Genomic DNA, 20,259 nt, shown 5'->3' with positions numbered 1-20,259 from the left:
CAGCACATAGTGTGGATAATATATATACTGTTAATATACTCCATAACCCCCTAAATACATACAGCACATAGTGTGGATAATATATATATACTGTTAATATACTCCATAACCCACTAAATACATACTCCACACAGCGTGGGTAATATATATATATACTGTTAGTATACTCCATAACCCACTAAATACATACTGCACACAGCGTGGGTAATATATATACTGTTAATATACTCCATAATCCCCTAAATACATACAGCACACAGCATGGGTATTATATATACTGATAATATACTCCATAACCCCCCAAAATACATACAGCACACAGCGTAGGTATTATATATACTGTTAGTATACTCCATAACCCCCTAAATACATACAGCACATAGCCTGGGTAATATATATACTGTTAGTATACTCCATACAGCACACAGCGTGGGTAATATATATACTGTTATTATACTCCATAACCCACTAAATACATACAGCACACAGCGTGGATAATATATATACTGTTAGTATACTCCATAACCCACTAAATACATAAAGCACACAGCGTGTGTAATATATATACTGTTAGTGTACTCCATACAGCACACAGTGTGGGTAATATATATACTGTTACTATACTCCATAACCCCCTAAATACATACAGCACACAGCGTGGGTAATATATATACTGTTAGTATACTCCATAACCCACTAAATACATACAGCACACAGCGTGGGTAATATATATACTGTTAGTGTACTCCATAACCCCCTAAATACATACAGCACACAGTGTGGATAATATATATACTTTTACTATACTCCATAACCCCCTGAATACATACAGCACACAGCCTGGGTAATATATATACTGTTAGTATACTCCATAACCTGCTAAATACATACAGCACACAGTGTGGATAATATATATACTTTTACTATACTCCATAACCCCCTGAATACATACAGCACACAGCCTGGGTAATATATATACTGTTAGTATACTCCATACAGCACACAGCGTGGGTAATATATATACTGTTATTATACTCCATAACCCACTGAATACATACAGCACACAGCGTGGATAATATATATACTGTTAGTATACTCCAAAGCCCCCTAAATACATACAGCACACAGCCTGGGTAATATATATACTGTTAGTGTACTCCATAACCCACTAAATACATACAGCACACAGCGTGGGTAATATATATACTGTTAGTATACTCCAAAGCCCCCTAAATACATACAGCACACAGCCTGGGTAATATATATACTGTTAGTGTACTCCATAACCCACTAAATACATACAGCACACAGCGTGGGTAATATATATACTGTTAGTATACTCCATAACCCACTTAATACATACAGCACACAGCGTGGGTAATATATATACTGTTAGTATACTCCATAACACACTAAATACATACAGCACACAGCGTGGGTAATATATATACTGTTACTATACTCCATAACCCCCTAAATACATACAGCACACAGTGTGGGTAATATATATATACTGTTAGTATACTCCATAACCCACTAAATACATACAGCACACAGCGTGGGTAATATATATATATACTGTTAGTATACTCCATAACCCCCTAAATACATACAGCACACAGCGTGGATAATATACTGTATATACTGTTACTATACTCCATAACCCCCTAAATACATACAGCACACAGTGTGGATAATATATATACTGTTAGTATACTCCATAACCCACTAAATACATACAGCACACAGCCTGGGTAATATATATACTGTTAGTGTACTCCATAACCCCCTAAATACATACAGCACACAGCGTGGATAATATATATATTGTTAGTATACTCCATAACCCACTAAATACATACAGCACACAGCCTGGGTAATATATATACTGTTAGTGTACTCCATAACCCCCTAAACACATACATAAAATGTTACATATTTCAATGTATTCTTCCTCTTTAAACTATATCTACCGTAAATATATATGATCTTACAAACTAGCAGTGTGCACTGCACTTTACATAATAACATGTCCTGTAGGAGATCCAGCTGCTGCAGTCAGACTCTCAAATCAGCTTCTTCTCTTGGGTGCGGACATCACCCTGCGCAGTCGCTGGACAAACATGAATGCTTTGCACTATGCTGCGTACTTTGATGTCCCAGAACTCCTGCGGATTTTACTGAAAGCGTCAAAACCTAAAGGTGAGAGTTTTATCAGGAATGATCAGAGTACGATAAAATAGTTATAAGGAGTAATATGAGGAGTTATAGAGGGGGTTATATGGAGTAATAGGAGGAGTTATAGGGAGGGTTATATGGAGTAATAGGAGGAGTTATAGAGAGGGTTATATGGAGTAATAGGAGGAGTTATAGAGGGGGTTATATGGAGTAATAGGAGGAGTTATAGGGAGGGTTATATGGAGTAATAGGAGGAGATATATGGATGGTTATATGGAGTGATAGAAGTGGTTATAGGAAGTAATAGGAGGAGTTATAGGGAGGGTTATATGGAGTAATAGGAGGAGTTATAGGGAGAGGGTATATGGAGTAATAGGAGGAGTTATAGGGAGGCTTATATGGAGTAATGGGAGGAGTTATAGGGAGGGTTATATGGAGTAATAGGAGGAGTTATAGGGAGGGTTATATGGAGTAATAGGAGGGGTTATAGGGAGGGTTATATGGAGTAATAGGAGGAGTTATAGGGAGAGGTTATATGGAGTAATAGGAGGGGTTATAGGGAGAGGGTATATGGAGTAATAGGAGGAGATATATGGATGGTTATATGGAGTAATAGGAGGGGTTATAGGGAGGGTTATATGGAGTAATAGGAGGAGTTATAGGGAGAGGTTATATTGAGTAATAGGAGGAGTTATAGGGAGTGTTATATGGAGTAATAGGAGGAGTTATAGAGAGGGTATATGGAGTAATAGGAGGAGTTATAGGGAGAGGTTATATGGAGTAATAGGAGGGGTTATAGGGAGAGGGTATATGGAGTAATAGGAGGAGATATATGGATGGTTATATGGAGTGATAGAAGTGGTTATAGGAAGTAATAGGAGGAGTTATAGAGAGGGTTATATGGAGTAATAGGATGAGTTATATGGAGTAATAGGATGAGTTATAGGGAGAGGTTATATGGAGTAATAGGAGGGGTTATAGGGAGAGGGTATATGGAGTAATAGGAGGATATATATGGATGGTTATATGGAGTGATAGAAGTGGTTATAGGAAGTAATAGGAGGAGTTATAGGGAGGGTTATATGGAGTAATAGGAGGAGTTATAGGGAGGGTTATATGGAGTAATAGAAGGAATTAGAGGGACAGTTATATGGAGTAAATGTGTTTTAGTTACATACAAGAGGAGTATTAATGACAATGGTAATACAGCATGGTTAGATTATAGGAGGGGTTGATTTTTCCTCTGATTCTTTGTTTCTGGCTAGTGCTGAACTCCACCTGCAGTGATTTTAGTCACGGTACCGCTCTGCACATCGCTGCCTCCAACCTGTGTCTTGGAGCCGTGAAATGTCTGCTGGAGCATGGGGCAAACCCCTCCGTTAGGGTAAGTAGAGTCCATGCTGTATTTGTGATGGGGTATAACAGGATCAGAGAAAGGGGCTGTATATGTGATGGGATATAATAGGATTAGAGGAAGGGGCTGTATATGTGATGGGGTATAATAGGATTAAAGAAAAGGGCTGTATATGTGATGGGGTATAATAGGATTAAAGAAAAGGGCTGTATATGTGTTGGAGTATAACAAAATTAGAGGAAGGGGCTGTATATGTGATGGGGTATAATAGGATTAGAGAAAGGGGCTGTATATGTGATGGGGTATAATAGCATTAGAGGGAGGGGATGTATATGTGATGGGGTATAACAGGATTAGAGAAAGGGGCTGTATATGTGATGGGATATAATAGGATTAGAGAAAGGGGCTGTATATGTGATGGGATATAATAGGATTAGAGAAAGGGGCTGTATATGTGATGGGGTATAACAGGATTTGAGGAAGGGGCTGTATTTGTGATGGTGTATAATAGGATTAGAGAAAGGGGCTGTATATGTGATGGGGTATAATAGCATTAGAGGGAGGGGATGTATATGTGATGGGATATAACAGGATTTGAGGAAGGGGCTGTATATGTGATGGGGTATAATAGCATTAGAGGGAGGGGATGTATATGTGATGGGGTATAACAGGATTTGAGGAAGGGGCTGTATTTGTGATGGTGTATAATAGGATTAGAGGAAGGGGCTGTATATGTGATGGGGTATAATAGCATTAGAGGGAGGGGATGTATATGTGATGGGGTATAACAGGATTTGAGGAAGGGGCTGTATATGTGATGGGGTATAATAGCATTAGAGGGAGGGGCTGTATATGTGATGGGGTATAACAGGATTTGAGGAAGGGGCTGTATATGTGATGGGGTATAATAGGATTAGAGAAAGGGGCTGTATATGTGATGGGGTATAATAGCATTAGAGGGAGGGGATGTATATGCGATGGGGTATAATAGGATTAGAGAAAGGGGCTGTATTTGTGATGGTGTATAATAGGATTAGAGAAAGGGGCTGTATATGTGATGGGGTATAATAGGATTAGAGGAAGGGGCTGTATATGTGATGGGGTATAATAGCATTAGAGGGAGGGGATGTATATGTGATGGGGTATAACAGGATTTGAGGAAGGGGCTGTATATGTGATGGGGTATAATAGCATTAGAGGGAGGGGCTGTATATGTGATGGGGTATAACAGGATTTGAGGAAGGGGCTGTGTATGTGATGGGGTATAATAGGATCAGAGGAAGGGGATGTATATGTGATGGGTATATTAGGATTAGAGGAAGGGGATGTATATGTGATGGGGTATAACAGGATTAGAGGCAGGGGCTATACATGTAATAGGGTACATAGGATTAGAAGAAGGAGTTGTATATGTGATGGAGTATAATAGAATAAGAGGAAGGGGCTGTATATGTTATGGGGTATAATAGTATTTGAGGAAGGGGCTGTATATTTAATGGGGTATAATAGGATTAGAGGAAGGGGCTGTGTATGTGATGGGGTATAATAGGATCAGAGGAATGGGTTGTAGATGTGATGGGGTATAATAGGATTAGAGGAAGGGGCTGTGTATGTGATGAGGTATAATAGGATTAGAGGAAGGGGCTGTATATGTGATGGGGTATAATAGTATTAAAGGAAGGCGCTGTATATGTGATGGGGTATAATAGAATTAGAGGAATGGGTTGTAGTAGTGATGGGGTATAATAGGATTAGAGGAATGGGATGTATATGTGATGAGGTATAATACCATTAGAGGAAAGGGATGTATATGTTACTGGGTATAATAGTATTAGAGGAATAGGTTGTAGATGTGATGGCGTATATTAGGATTAGAGGAATGGGTTGTAGATGTGATGGGGTATAATAGGATTAGAGGAATGGATTGTATATGTGACGGGGATAATAGGATTAGAGGAATGGATGTATATGTGACGGGGATAATAGGATTAGAGGAATGGATTGTAGATGTGATGGGGTATAATAGGATTAGAGGAATGGGTTGTAGATGTGATGGGGTATAATAGGATTAGAGGAATGGATTGTATATGTGATGGGGGATAATAGGATTAGAGGAATGGATTGTAGATGTGACGGGGGATAATAGGATTAGAGGAATGGGTTGTAGATGTGATGGGGTATAATAGGATTAGAGGAATGGATTGTAGATGTGATGGGGTATAATAGGATTAGAGGAATGGATTGTAGATGTGATGGGGTATAATAGGATTAGAGGAATGGATTGTAGATGTGATGGGGTATAATAGGATTAGAGGAATGGATTGTATATGTGACGGGGGATAATAGGATTAGAGGAATGGATGTATATGTGACGGGGGATAATAGTATTAGAGGAAGGGGCTGTATATATGATGGGCAGGGCCGGATTAACATAGGGGCTGATGGAGCTGCAGCTCCAGGCCCAAGCCCATGGAATAGGCCCATTGATTTAAAAAAAAAAATGTTTTTTTTTTTTTTTTTACATACTACTCTTAGGGTTGCCAGGTATTTCTCATGTTTTTCTTATGGTTGCCAGGTATTTCTCAGGTGTTTGAGGGTGCCTAGCCAGTGCAGGTATTGCAGTAATACCAGCAATACAAATGTCTGTCTCAGTATAAACATTATTATTCTGCAATACCAGCGCCGGACAGTAGGGGTCGCTGTTTGTGTGGAGAGAGGCAGGGATAAAATGTTACAGCATCTCCCTCCCTGCCGCTCTCTACACACTGATCCGCCAGGGAGCAGCTCTGCACAGAGAGTCCAGACAGCAGCTCCGAGCCTGCGAGACATGGGGACGGTGAGAGACTAGGGGACGCTGAGACATTGGGACACTGGGGAACATGGGGACCCTGAGACACTAGGGACACAGTGGCCCCATGTCTCCCAGTGGCCCCTAGTCTCTCAGTGTCCCCATGTCTCCCAGCCAGAGTCGCTAGTGTCTCAGTGTCCCCATGTCTCTCAGTGTCCCTGGTGTCTCTCAATGTCCCTAGTGTCTGAGTCCCTGGTCTCCCAGAGTCCCCTAGTATCTCTCAGTGTCCCAATGTCTCTAAGTGTCACCTATTGTCCTAGGGACATCGGACCACTTTGAGACATGGGGACACAGACTCTAAGGGACACTGGGCGACATGGGGACACTGAGACACTAGGGGACACTGAGAGACACAGGGAGACATGGGGCACTCCCAGTGTCCCTAGTATCTCAGTATCCCAAAGTCTCCCAGTGTCCCTCAATGTCCGTAGTGTGCCAGTGTCCCTAGTGCCTCAGTGTTTCCTAGTCGACCAAAGTCCCCTAGTCTCCCAGTGTCCCAATGTCTCCCAGTGTCGCCATGTCTCCTAATGTCTCAGTGTCCCCTAGTATAAAAGAACAAATCTCAGGCACTCACGGTGATAGATTTACCGTAAGCAGGTTTATTGGACACCACAACGTTTCGACCTGCACCCATGTCTTTATCAAGTCTCCAGTGTCCCCTATGTATCACAGTGTCCCCTATGCATCAGAGTGTCTCAGTGCTCCATGTCTCCCAGTGTCCCCTAGTCTCTCAGAATCCCCTAGTCTCCCAGTGCCCCCAAGTGTCTCAGTGTCCCCTAGTATAAAATAAAGAAATCTCAGGCACTCACTGTGATAGATTTAAGCAGGTTTATTGGACACCACAACGTTTTGACCTGTACCCAGGTTTTTATCAAGTCTACAGTGTCCCCTATGTATCACAGTGTCTCAGTGCCCCATGTCTCCGAGTGTCCCCTCATGTCTCCCAGTGTTCCCAAGAGTCTCAGTGTCCCCAGGTCTCCCAGTGTTCCCTAGTATCTCAGTGTCCTCATGTCTCCCAGTGTCCAAATGTCTCTCAATGTCCCCTAGTGTCCTAGTGACATGGGGACACTGGGATTCATTGGGACATAGACATGCCCCCTTTTTGTGTATGTTCGCCCCTTTCGGCAGTTCTGGCTACATGATTTGTGTCAGTGGCCCACCCTTTTACCCCATCCATAGGCTTAATGCTTTACTGGACACTGCTGTTAGGGGTTATGGGTTTACTTGAAAGATGAAAGCGTGAGATTAGCATAGGTTATGTGTTTTCTCATAGCTGTATCCTATGAGTTTCCCTCCAGCACCATCTCCATCAGATACATGACGCTTAGGAGGTAGGACTGTTTTAGTGTTTTTGGTCGATAAGATTTTGTAATTAGGCCCATCATAATTGTCAGCACCAGGCCCACTGGGCTCTTAATCTGGCCCTGATGATGGGGTATAATACTATTAAAGGAAGGGGCTGTATATGTGCTGGGATGTCATAATATTACAATATGAAGTGAGGATAAAGTATTTTTTTCCACATGTTCACAGAATAGTAAAGGTCAGGCCCCAGCTGAGGTCGTGCCTGATCCTATGGACATGGGGTTAGATAAAGCGGAGTCTGCAATGATTGCTAAGGAACTGAAACAGATCTTGCAGGATGCGGTGCCATTGACCTGTAACCTACCTAAGATCACGCTGCCCAACTATGACAACATTCCTGGCAACCTAATGCTGGCATCACTGGGGCTGCGACTGGGTGACAGGGTACTGGTTGACACTGAGAAGGTATGCCACCCATATCTGTCAATCACAGTATAACAAATTACAGTACACCAGCATAGAGTATTGTAACATATGACACACCGTCAGCATGGATTATTGTAACATATTACACACCGGCAGCATGGAGTATTGTAACATATTACACACCGGCAGCATGGAGTATTGTAACATATTACACACCGTCAGCATGGATTATTGTAACATATTACACACCGGCCGCATGGATTATTGTAACATATTACACACCGACACCAGGAAGTATTGTAACATATTGCACACCGTCAGCATGGATTATTGTAACATATTACAAACTGGCAGCATGGGGTATTGTAACATATTACACACCATCAGCATGGATTATTGTAACATATTAAACACCGGCATCATGGAGTATTGTAACATATTACACACCGTCAGCATGGATTATTGTAACATATTACAAACTGGCAGCATGGAGTATTGTAACATATTACACACCGGCAGCATGGAGTATTGTATCTCATGTTATAATTAGTATTATGATATAAGTCTCATGTCCTCGCTTCCTGTACCCTGCAGGCTGGCACTTTGCGTTTCTGCGGTGCTACAGAGTTCGCCAGCGGTCAGTGGGTGGGAGTAGAGCTGGACGATCCAGATGGAAAGAATGATGGGAGTGTTGGGGGAATCCATTATTTCATCTGCCCCCCCAAACATGGTGAGTTTAAGTTCATACCATGGTACCCCAACAGAAGATTGGAGGAGTTTCTACAAAAGTGATAAATAGCTCTCATGCGTTTACTAGCAGTTTATGGTGGAGAGAATACTAGCAGTGTATGGGGATGAGTACACTAGCAGTGAGTATGTTGTGAGTTTACTAGTAGTGTATGGGGATGAGTACACGAGCAGTGAGTATGGTGTGAGTACACGAGCAATAGATAATGTGTGAGTACACCAGCAGTGGATATTATGTGAGCCCAGAAATAAAAATTAACCCCATCATGGCATACCATTTGTAAAAGTAGACAACCCACGGTATTCAAAATGGGGTATGTCCAGTCTTTTGTAGTAGCCACAAATGCTTGCCAAAGTTCATATTTGTTTTTTGCACAAAAACTGCTTTTTTTACTGGTGATTTCATCGTCGTGATAAGTTTTACTGTTTTAAACGCTCATATTTGTGTTCAGCGAAGTCTCCCGAGTATAACAATACCCCCCATGTACAGGTTTTATGGTGTTTTGGAAAGTTACAGGATCAATATAGGGCTTGCCCAATTCAGTTTGCCAGATTTGTTTCCTGGGTCTGTGTTGCCTTTTAAGACCATATGGTAGCCCAGGAATGTGAAATAACCCCATCGTGGCATAACATTTTTAAATGTAGATAACCCAGGGTATTCCATTTGGGGTAGTAGCCACTTAGTCACAAACGCTGGTCAAAGTTAGCGTTTTTATTTGTTTTTTTATAAATGTTCCCCCCCCCCAGTTTATATGATATATATGAGATATATATATATATATATATATATATATATACACACACTGCTCAAAAAAAATAAAGGGAACACAAAAATAACACATCCTAGATCTGAATTAATTAAATATTCTTCTGAAATACTTTGTTCTTTACATAGTTGAATGTGCTGACAACAAAATCTCTCAAACATTAAAAAATGGAAATCAAATTTTTCAACCCATGGAGGTCTGGATTTGGAGACACACTCAAAATTAAAGTGGAAAAGTTGGCTTATCCAACTTTGGCTTATCCAACTTTGATGTAAGGTTCTTAAAACAAGTCAAAATGAGGCTCAGTAGTGTGTATGGCCTCCACGTACCTGTATGACCTCCCTACAACGCCTGTGCATTCTCCTGATGAGGTGGCGGATGGTCTCTTGAGGGATCTCCTCCCAGACCTGGACTAAAGCATCTGCCAACTCCTGGACAGTCTGTGGTGCAACGTGATGTTGGTGGATGGAACAAGACATGATGTGCTCAATTGGATTCAGGTCTGGGGAACGGGCGGGCCAGTCCATAGCATTAATGCCTTCGTCTTGCAGGAACTGCTGACACACTCTTGCCACATGAGGTCTAGCATTGTCTTGCATTAGGAGGAACCCAGGGCAAACCGCACCAGCATATGGTCTCACAAGGGGTCTGAGGATCTCATCTCGGTACCTAATGGCAGTCAGGCTACCTCTGGCGAGCACATGGAGGGCTGTGCGGCCCCCCAAAGAAATGCCACCCCACACTATTACTGACCCACTGCCAAACCGGTCATGCTGGAGGATGTTGCAGGCAGCAGAATGTTCTCCACGGCGTCTCCAGACTCTGTCACGTCTGTCACATGTGCTCAGTGTGAACCTGCTTTCATCTGTGAAGAGCACAGGGTGCCAGTGGCGAATTTTCCAATCTTGGTGTTCTCTGGCAAATGCCAAACGTCTTGCATGGTGTTGGGCTGTAAGCACAACCCCCACCTGTGGACTTCGGGCCCTCATACCACCCTCATGGAGTCTGTTTCTGACCGTTTGAGCAGACACATGCACATTTGTGGCCTACTGGAGGTCATTTTGCAGGGCTCTGGCAGTGCTCCTCCTGTTCCTCCTTGCACAAAGGCGAATGTAGCGGTCCTGCTGCTGGGTTGTTGCCCTCCTACGGCCTCCTCCACGTCTCCTGATGTACTGGCCTGTCTCCTGGTAGCGCCTCCATGCTCTGGACACTACGCTGACAGACACAGCAAACCTTCTTGCCACAGCTCGCATTGATGTGCCATCCTGGATGAGCTGCACTACCTGAGCCACTTGTGTGGGTTGTAGACTCCGTCTCTGCTACCACTAGAGTGAAAGCACCGCCAGCATTCAAAAGTGACCAAAACATCAGCCAGGAAGCATAGGAACTGAGAACCACTCCTTTATTGGGGGTGTCTTGCTAATTGCCTATAATATCCACTTGTTGTCTATCCAATTTGCACAACAGCATATGAAATTGATTGTCACTCAGTGTTGCTTCCTAAGTGGACAGTTTGATTGACTTGGAGTTACATTGTGTTGTTTAAATTTTCCCTTTATTTTTTTGAGTAGTGTATATATATATATATATATATATATATATATATATATATACACACATCGCAGTAGCTTGCACTCCAAGAAGACTTTTGTAGTGCCCGGTGCTGGTTGTGGCAAAGGTAGATATGGGTGTAGATACAATCGCACTCCTGGGACTTGGTTGAAGTAGTAAAATTTAGCTTTTATTTATTCCATATAAAATATCAACGTTTCAGCTCCAACATGGAGCTTTCATCAGAACAGGTAACATGTAACAAATGTGCAGACAAGAGAATATATACCCCAGACCCCACCAAAACAAACTGAACACTCAAATTAAATTAAATATGCACCACAGGAGTGTATTTACTGAATCAGTGTCCGGATGTAGCACAGCTGGCCATGGCTGTCTCCCACTCTGCCCTTGTATCCGCATAATTGGGGCTCAGAGGGAAGGGGGAGGGAAGTGTTTGTGTTCCAACCATTTGCCTGGCAATATCCAGTATGCATGGTTTGAGGTTACCATGATTACAAACAGAACTTTAACGCTCATCATCCTTAGCCAGCGTTGTTGCCCGGGTACTTGATTCAGTAGTGTAAAAAAGCTTGTATAAAAAGAAAGTTACTAAGCAGTGAATTCCTAAAAACAAATATTCGCAGGATAAGATGGTGAGTCACAAAGCTAACAAATTATTAGTATAATAGACAGATAGTTAGAATGCATCTTATCTACAAGTTTAAGGGAAGGGCTTGGTGTGAGTAGCGACAGAGTACCGTCAACCTTATAGTAATAGCTTGTACTGGCACTGGTTTTTAAGTGGCAATAAGGTTTTAGTGCTAAGACAACATACCCTCAACAGAATAGCTATCACAGGGTAATAGCAATAGGAATGAGTTGGTGCAAGACTTGACACACAGTGACAGTGCAATGAAGTAACTATTTGAGAATAGTAACATAATATAATTGTACATATTAGGTATATTGAGCTGGACACATAATGGCAGGGTATTGTCAATACAGTAACTAACACATGTAGCAACAATTAATTATACTGGAAGTGTTGTCACATTAAAGTTTAGCACACCAGAGATAAGTAGCAGGTGCTAAGTATAGACATAGAGGAATTATCCTAAAAATACTGATAAGGCACATTTTTCATTGAGACCCTTAGGGTGGACAGTATTCAAAGTTTTAATCCAATAGACTTCCTGTTGAAGTAAAAGTTTCTTACGATCTTCTCCTCTGCGAAGGACGGGAATGTGGTCTATAGCCATAAACTTCAACGTTGGAAGGGGGTGTCCAAATGCCAAAAAGTGTTTGGCCACAGGGAGGTCAGCCTTATTGTCCCTATAGGCTATGCGGATATTAGAACGATGGTTCCTTATGCGTTCTCTTAAGGGGAGATCTGTCTTTCCTATATAGGACAGTCCACAGGGACACAGCAGCTTGTAGATTACAAAATCTGTAGTGCAAGTGAGTCTATGTTTGATAGGGTATCTCTTCCCTGAATGAGGGTGAGTGAAGTATTTACCTGGTGACATGTGACTAGGGCTCGAGTCCTGCAGGAACGCATGGGAACGGTACGGTATATAATGAGGGATATAGAATAGAAAGTCTGCTAGCTAGACTCCTGTCCAAGGACTATGGGCCACATACAAAGACCCTGTTCGGGAGTTAAATCTCCCCAGCCTCGATTACTAGCTTTCCCTGGGTGCCTGAGACTAAGGGGAACAAACGCTACTCGAGACCCAGGCAGATAACCCTGTATTGCGGCCACAGGTGCTCCCGGAAGTTGACCGGCAAAAGCACCAAACGCCCTGGGTATAGGACCATGTGTGCGGCCGGTCTGAACTTCCACGCGGTGGATTTTCCCCTACACTGAATGGATCTGAGCGCTATTTGGAGAACTTGGGTGATCAGATCAGGGCTATATAACGATATATAATTTGTGGGGGTTTCTATTGGTTTTGTATGTATTTTGATATTTTATGTTTTTATGCCGAGTCACTCTGACACAGGAATTTGTGGACATTTTGTGGGAGTGTTCGAAGCGTGTTTTACTGCATCCTTGTTTTGTATATAAGTGGGTCAATTGGCCAGATTAAACAGATTTGTTTTTACCCTTCATCAAGTCTAGGCTGATAGTAAAAACCAATGGTTTTTACTATATGTATTAGCTGATGTGTACTGTATTGCTGCTGCCCAGGAGTGATGGGGGTGAGCGCAGGACTTTTCTTTCTGTAAGTCTAGGATGATATTTGGGGAACTGGGAGCTATAATCGCTGCATCACTTGGGATTTAGGAGAGCTACAACGGATATACTCAGTCGGAGTATAGGGATCCGTTACAATGCCCCAGACAGGTTATTAGGTAGAAGGAAAACCTATAAATGAAATTATAGGTAATAGCTAGTAGGAGAACCTATAATTGAGATTCTAGGCAGTAAGTAGAAGGAGAACCTATAAGCAAAATTCGAGGCAGTAGGTAGAAGGAGAACCTATAAATGAAATTATAGGTAATAGGTAGTAGGAGAACTTATAATTGAGATTCTAGGCAGTAAGTAGTAGGAGAACCTATGAGCGAGATTCTAGGCAATAGGTAGAAGGAGAACCTATAAGCGAGATTCTAGGCAATAGGTAGAAGGAGAACCTATAAGGGAGATTCTAGGCAGTAGGTAGAAGGAGAACCTATAAGCGAGATTATAGGCAGTAGGTAGAAGGAGAACCTATGAGCGAGATTCTAGGCAGTAGGTAGAAGGAAAACCTATAAGCGAGATTCTAGGCAGTAGGTAGAAGGAGAACCTATAAGCGAGATTCTAGGCAGTAGGTAGGAGAACCCATAAGTGAGATTCTAGACAGTAGGTAGAAGGAGAACCTATAAGCTAGATTCTAGGCAGTAGGTAGAAGGAGAACCTTTAAGCGAGATTCTAGGCAGTAGGTAGAAGGAGAACATATAAGCGAGATTCTAGGCAGTAGGTAGGAGAACCCATAAGCGAGATTATAGGCAGTAGGTAGAAGGAGAACCTATAATTGAGATTATAGGCAGTAGGTAGAAGGAGAACCTATAAGCGAGATTAGGCAATAGGTAGAAGGAGAACCTATAAGCGAGATTATAGGCAATAGGTAGGAGAACCTATAAGCGAGATTATAGGCAATAGGTAGGAGAACCTATAAGCGAGATTATAGGCAGTAAGTAGAAGGAGAACCTATAAGCGAGATTATAGGCAGTAGGTAGTAGGAGAACCTATAAGCGAGATTATAGGCAGTAGGTAGAAGGAGAACCTATAAGCGAGATTATAGGCAGTAGGTAGAAGGAGAACCTATAAGCGAGATTATAGGCAGTAGGTAGAAGGAGAACCTATAAGCAAGATTCTAGGCAGTAGGTGGTAGAAGAACCTATAAGCGAAATTATAGGCAGTAGGTAGGAAAACCTATAAGCAAGATTATAGGCAGTAGGTAGGAGAACCTATAAGCAAGATTATAGGCAGTAGGTAGAAGGAGAACATATAAGCGAGATTCTAGGCAATAGTTAGAAGGAGAACCTATAAGCGAGATTCTAGGCAGTAGGTAGAAGGAGAACCTATAAGCGAGATTATAGGCAGTAGATAGGAGAACCTATAAGTGAGATTATAGGCAGTAGGTAGGAGAACCTATAAGCGAGATTATAGGCAGTAGGTAGGAGAACCTATAAGCGAGATTATAGGCAGTAGGTAGGAGAACCTATAAGTGAGATTATAGGCAGTAGGTAGAAGGAGAACCTATAAGCGAGATTATAGGAAGTAGGTAGGAGAACCTATAAGCGAGATTATAGGCAGTAGGTAGGAGAACCTATAAGTGAGATTATAGGCAGTAGGTAGAAGGAGAACCTATAAGCGAGATTATAGGCAGTAGGTAGGAGAACCTATAAGCGAGATTATAGGCAGTAGGTAGGAGAACCTATAAGTGAGATTATAGGCAGTAGGTAGAAGGAGAACCTATAAGCGAGATTATAGGAAGTAGGTAGGAGAACCTATAAGCGAGATTATAGGCAAGTATAAGGAGAGATAACAAAAATAGAGAGTTTAGGCAATATGCCCAAGAGAGGTTATTTGGTACTAGGAAAACCTATAAGTGAGATTATAGGTAATTAAAGTGAAGGATAACCTATAAATGGAAATATAGGTTACAAGTAAACAAAATATAACTAGACAGAACTAAACAGAATATAGAGGTTTAAGAAATACAGGTTATTCAGACGTTTAGGGGATCAGCCTCTTTGGCTTTGGGTGAAGTGCAGCAGATTTCAGATAGTTGTAACAGGACCATTCAGGATAGTTGTAAAATAACAGGAATGTTTGTATTATCCAGATTGGTTGCGTAGATTTAGATAGGTGTAAAGTAGGTTTGAAATAAAGCAAGACGGTATTAAAGTCCAATGTGGAATTAAGCAGGTAGGTATTGTAGATCAGGGTAATTATTGGTAGAAAGCGATTGGGAATGAAGCAGGTTGATAGGATAAATCTCAGTAGGAGCCAGGATTAGAAAATCCGTCAGGTTGAACATCAAGTTCAGTCATTCAATGTAAAGGCCATTTGTTTAGCAGGGTGTGGCCTCCTATAGCAGATTTAGTCATCATGGTATTGTACCCATCGTACAGCGCTACGGAATTTGCTGGCGCTATATAAATAATACAAATGTTAAAAATAATAATAATGCTATGCAGGTGAGAGAAACTGGTTAGACTAGTGGCTAGGGAGGCCACTAGTAGTGGAAAAGTTGAGTTTATAGAAATAAAACAGAAAAAAATTAAACATAACTTGTTGTAAGTAGTAAATATTAAAAATGGACAGTAACAATCTCCTGTAACTATATATCTACATACATACAAATCTATATTTCATGTAAAATTAAATATAAATAAAAACAGAAAAATAATAATACAAAAACTAATGGATAATATAAAAACACCTGAACACAATGAACAAACGATAGGAACATTATGCACATAATACTGTATGAAAATAAAGTTTCTAAAATTTGAATGCGCATTAGATTCGATGGCACATTACATTCAGGGCAGAATTTGAAATTTTCCAGTAAAATCACACTTTTAGGGACACTATAGTCACCAAAACAACTTTAGCTTAATAAAGCAGTTATGGTGTATAGATCATGCCCCTGCAGTCTTACTGTTCAATTCACTGCCATTTAGGAGTTAAATCACTTTTGTTTCTGTTTATACAGCCCAGTCACATCTCCACTGGCTGTGACTGACACAGCCTGCATGAAAACAAAATGACTTAACTTCCAATCAGATGTAAATTAATTTAAATGTTTTTAACTCTTGCTATGTAAATTAAACCTTAATCACACATAGGCGGCTCCTGCAAGGTCTAGAAGGCTATTAACAGAGCAGGAGACAAGAAATTCTAAATTAAATAGAATTTTCAATAAAGGAAGTGTAAACATTAGATGATTCTTTACAGGAAGTGTTTAGGGAGGCTGTGTAAGTCACATGCAGAGAGGTGTGACTATGGCTACATAAACAAAGTAAAGTTTATAAGCATAAACAAAGTAAATAGCAAAAAATCTAGTAATGAGACTGCAGGGGCATGATCTATACACCAACACTGCTTCATTGAGCTGAAGTTGTTTTGGTGACTATAGTGTCCCTCTAAGAAAGAATATACTTAACCCCTTAAGGACACAGCTTCATAAGCTTGTCTTACGCTTAAGGACACAAGCCATTTTTGCTGTTTGTGTTCAAACGCAATTTGCATCTCTGTCATTTATTGCACCAACACATATTATACATTGTTTTTTAGAGGGCAGATAGGGCTTTAATTTGATGTCACAGATACATAGATACATTCTCATTAATTATAAAAAAAAATCTCAAAAAATTGAAAAACCCCAAATACTTTTTTTTTCCACAGTTGTCCAGAAAAATAGAAAAAGTTATTCAAAATAAATTCATTTATGTGTCTTGATTTATAGAGTACATAATAAGTATAGGATTATTATTTTGGAAGCTACAGGTCACAAAATACAAGGACTAAAATAAAATTAAAATTTGCAACAATTTTAGAAGTTGGTATGTTTGTCTTGTAGGTTTAGTAGCCATCACAGAAAAAAAAATGCCACACAAAAGTATATATTTATATAAAGTAAACATCACAGACTATTTACCTAAGGTTAGTTTGACACTTTTATGTAGCAATTTCATCACCAATCTCTGCTAAATATTGGAGTAAAATTGTGTTTTTTCTTTATTTTGGCATATATACATTTAACAAGTGTGGCGAAACCAACCTCACCACTGGGCATTGGAGAAGCCTGTTTGCCCGCCTCCTGCCTGATGACTATGGCCCCTGGGAGATTTGACCCTTTAAATACAGTATTTGGGCATATTGTATTTTATTATGCTTCTGCTGGCCCTTTAAGAACCATCTGGGGACATACTGTGATTTTTGGGAACAATGCCCCTTTAAGACTATGGCCCTTGGAAGATATTGCCTGTTAAAAACTATTTTAGCAGATTGGATTTTAAAAGACTTGCTGCCCCTTTAAATTGTATTGGAGCAGTTCTGCAGCTTTAAATTGGCACTTTGGATGCAGCCAAAGTGCCGAAGTAGTCGAAGTGGCCGCCATTCGACAAACGAACACGTGGCGGTGGCCATCTTTGTTCATTCGAACGAGGTCAGCGGTATGTGTAGCCAAATCCATGGAACTGAAATCGGCTACACATTTCAACGAACACCGCTGATCCTTACCTTCTCATACACTCCGTTTTCAGCTGCAGAGACTAAGTCCCGTTCGGCAGTTTGAACTCACTGCTATACTAAGCTAAATGCACGAACGGCCCCGTTCGTGCATTCGAATGGGACTTAGTCATTTTTCTGTGTAAAATAGACCGACCGCACAGCCCAAATCTATGGAAGTGTTTTGGGCAGGAAAATGTGCTTGCGGTCGGTCATAAAGGACTCCCAGCTAACTTTTTATCTACTGGATGGATTTGTCTGATTTTTGAGTATGTTTATATTTGAAGATTGGATGTATATTTTTTTTTTTTTTTTTTAATTCTTTATTTTTGTGGGTATGCAGAGTATAAATCAGCTTTACATCAAGTGTAATATTTTTTCACATTGTACAACACATATAAGATTAACAAGAAAAGTCTTATGGTATCTATTACACATTTGCTAGGCTACCCTTTTTTATTTATATAATATAATCTAAGCTAGTACACCTCTTGCCTGGGTGTTAGCCAGAAAGCCGTTTGGTATGAGGGTGCGTGGAGCCGGCTGGATGGGCCCTGCTCAAGGATGTCGGGGCTTAGTATTCACAAGGGCTCTCAGGTTTAGAGTTAAAAACTCGTGGGTATGTGGCCTTAGACCGCCTGGACAACCAATTGAAGGTGGGGAGGGAACGGCTTAAATGTCATCTCACACTGTTTGCTTACGGAGCCAGTGAGCATGTGTTAGCGACTACCATTGACGTTTAATGCTGGAATTGTAGTGCCACATTGAGGGTATGGTATGAACTAAGGCTAAACATGCGCTTAAAGATTAAACAGAAAGTAATGTAAAATAAAACTGCTGTGGTAACACAGGTACTTAGGCTTTAACAGAGAGTCCAGGTCAACGTCCTGTATTAGCGACCCGTGTGGGTCAAAGTGGGTAGCAAGTCCGCTGGGCCATGAGCTCAGGTCAAACGGCCTGCCGCCTTCGGGACCAAGTCTCTGGGCGCAAACAGGGTTATGTCCTCTACGTTCCACGTCGGCCGGGTACTCGCAAATGCTGTAGGGAGAGTAAGTCCTAGCGGTCTGAGGAAGCTGGATGCCTCGGAGATATGGGAGAGGTAAGAGGTCTTGCCGGCCTGCTCTATGATGAGGCGGTGTAGCCCCCATTTATACGTGATGGAATTCTCTCACAGCAGTGTAGTAACCTGTCGGAGGGATCTGCGCCATGTGAGAGTCTGCCTGGAGAGGTCCCTATAGAACATCAGGGTGTCCCCCTCAAAGGTCACCGTTGGGGAGCCTTTAGCGGCGCCCATCAGAGTCCCTCTGTCTGAGTCCCGGTTAAATTTGATTAGCACGTCCCTGGGTGCTTCCTCTGGCGCTTTGGCAGCTTTAGGCAGTCGGAAGCAGGAGTCCAGCCCCACTTGCTTGGCCTGCATTGGGATCAGCAGCGTAGCCACAAGCCTCCTGCAGTAGTGCGGCAATTCCAAGTTAGTGACCGATTCGGGCACCCCTCTGATTCGCAGGTTTCTGGCCTTTGCCTTGTCCTCCATGCCGGCCATCTGGGCCGTCAGCGTCGCGCATTGTTTTTGGAGGGACCCCAGCGATGCATCCGTGGCTGATTGTGCCACCCTGGTACTCTTGAGGGACTCCTCCGCCGTTGTCATGCGGCCAGATAACGCGGAGATCTCACTGTGGACGAGCGCCATGTCGGCGTCAAACATTGCTTTTATGTTCAGCATCAGGGTCTTTATATCTGCTTTTGTGGCTGGAGCTGCGTCTCCGAGATCGTGCGACTGTGGGGCTTTGTGTAGTGTCCTGCCGGGGACGCAAGCAGAGTCGGACAGGCTCTCCTCATCTGAGGATTGCGTGGTGTAGGCCTCATGCGGCGCCATCTTGGCGGGCTCTTTTCTTTGAGTCGGGCGTAGAAAATTGCCGATATCTTGTGATCCGGAGGTAGGATCAGCCCGGCTTTTTTTTGTCTTTTTCCCCATGTCTTAAGGAGTCCGGAGGTCCAAATAATTGGTCCCGGAATTCGCTTTAAAGGCTAAAACACCAAGTTTAACGGGTCTCGGTGTCAGAGCTGTTGAAAGCTGCGACTCTCTCGCTCAGGCGCTGGCTCCGCCCCCCTGGATGTATATTTTTAAAGTTATAGTACATATATAAAAACTGTATTTTTCCTGCTTGTGATAATTATGTTAACCCATTGTGTAACATAATTATATCAAAGGCAGAGGGGAGGATTTTGTGTATAATTGCTGGGAGTGTTTTCTGTAATGCACGTGTGTTATTGGTTGCTCTGTAAAACCCTGTGGGCAGTACTAAATTTGGGGATTGGGAATAAAAGAGGCTGTATGTGCCAGTACAGTCAGTTCTGC

The 20,259-nt window shown here is 41.9% G+C and overlaps 1 protein-coding gene across 3 annotated transcripts in view; it reads left to right on the top strand.

Moving 5' to 3' along the window:
• Positions 1–20,259, top strand: part of CLIP3 (CAP-Gly domain containing linker protein 3) — a 78,468-nt gene that overhangs the window by 30,929 nt on the left and 27,280 nt on the right. For all 3 annotated transcript variants that reach the window (XR_010085275.1, XR_010085274.1, XM_063431244.1), the window contains exons 5-8: positions 2,041–2,202; positions 3,444–3,562; positions 7,914–8,150; positions 8,706–8,841. Coding sequence is in view for 1 of the 3 variants with exons in the window: in XM_063431244.1 (XP_063287314.1) it covers positions 2,041–2,202; positions 3,444–3,562; positions 7,914–8,150; positions 8,706–8,841 (654 nt within the window). In the remaining 2 variants the exon portion in view is untranslated. The remainder of the gene's footprint in view (positions 1–2,040; positions 2,203–3,443; positions 3,563–7,913; positions 8,151–8,705; positions 8,842–20,259) is intronic.

The sequence above is a fragment of the Pelobates fuscus genome, chromosome 9 (assembly GCF_036172605.1).
Source record: "Pelobates fuscus isolate aPelFus1 chromosome 9, aPelFus1.pri, whole genome shotgun sequence".
NCBI classification, from domain to species: domain Eukaryota; kingdom Metazoa; phylum Chordata; class Amphibia; order Anura; family Pelobatidae; genus Pelobates; species Pelobates fuscus.
This window is presented reverse-complemented; position numbering and strand designations above follow the sequence as displayed.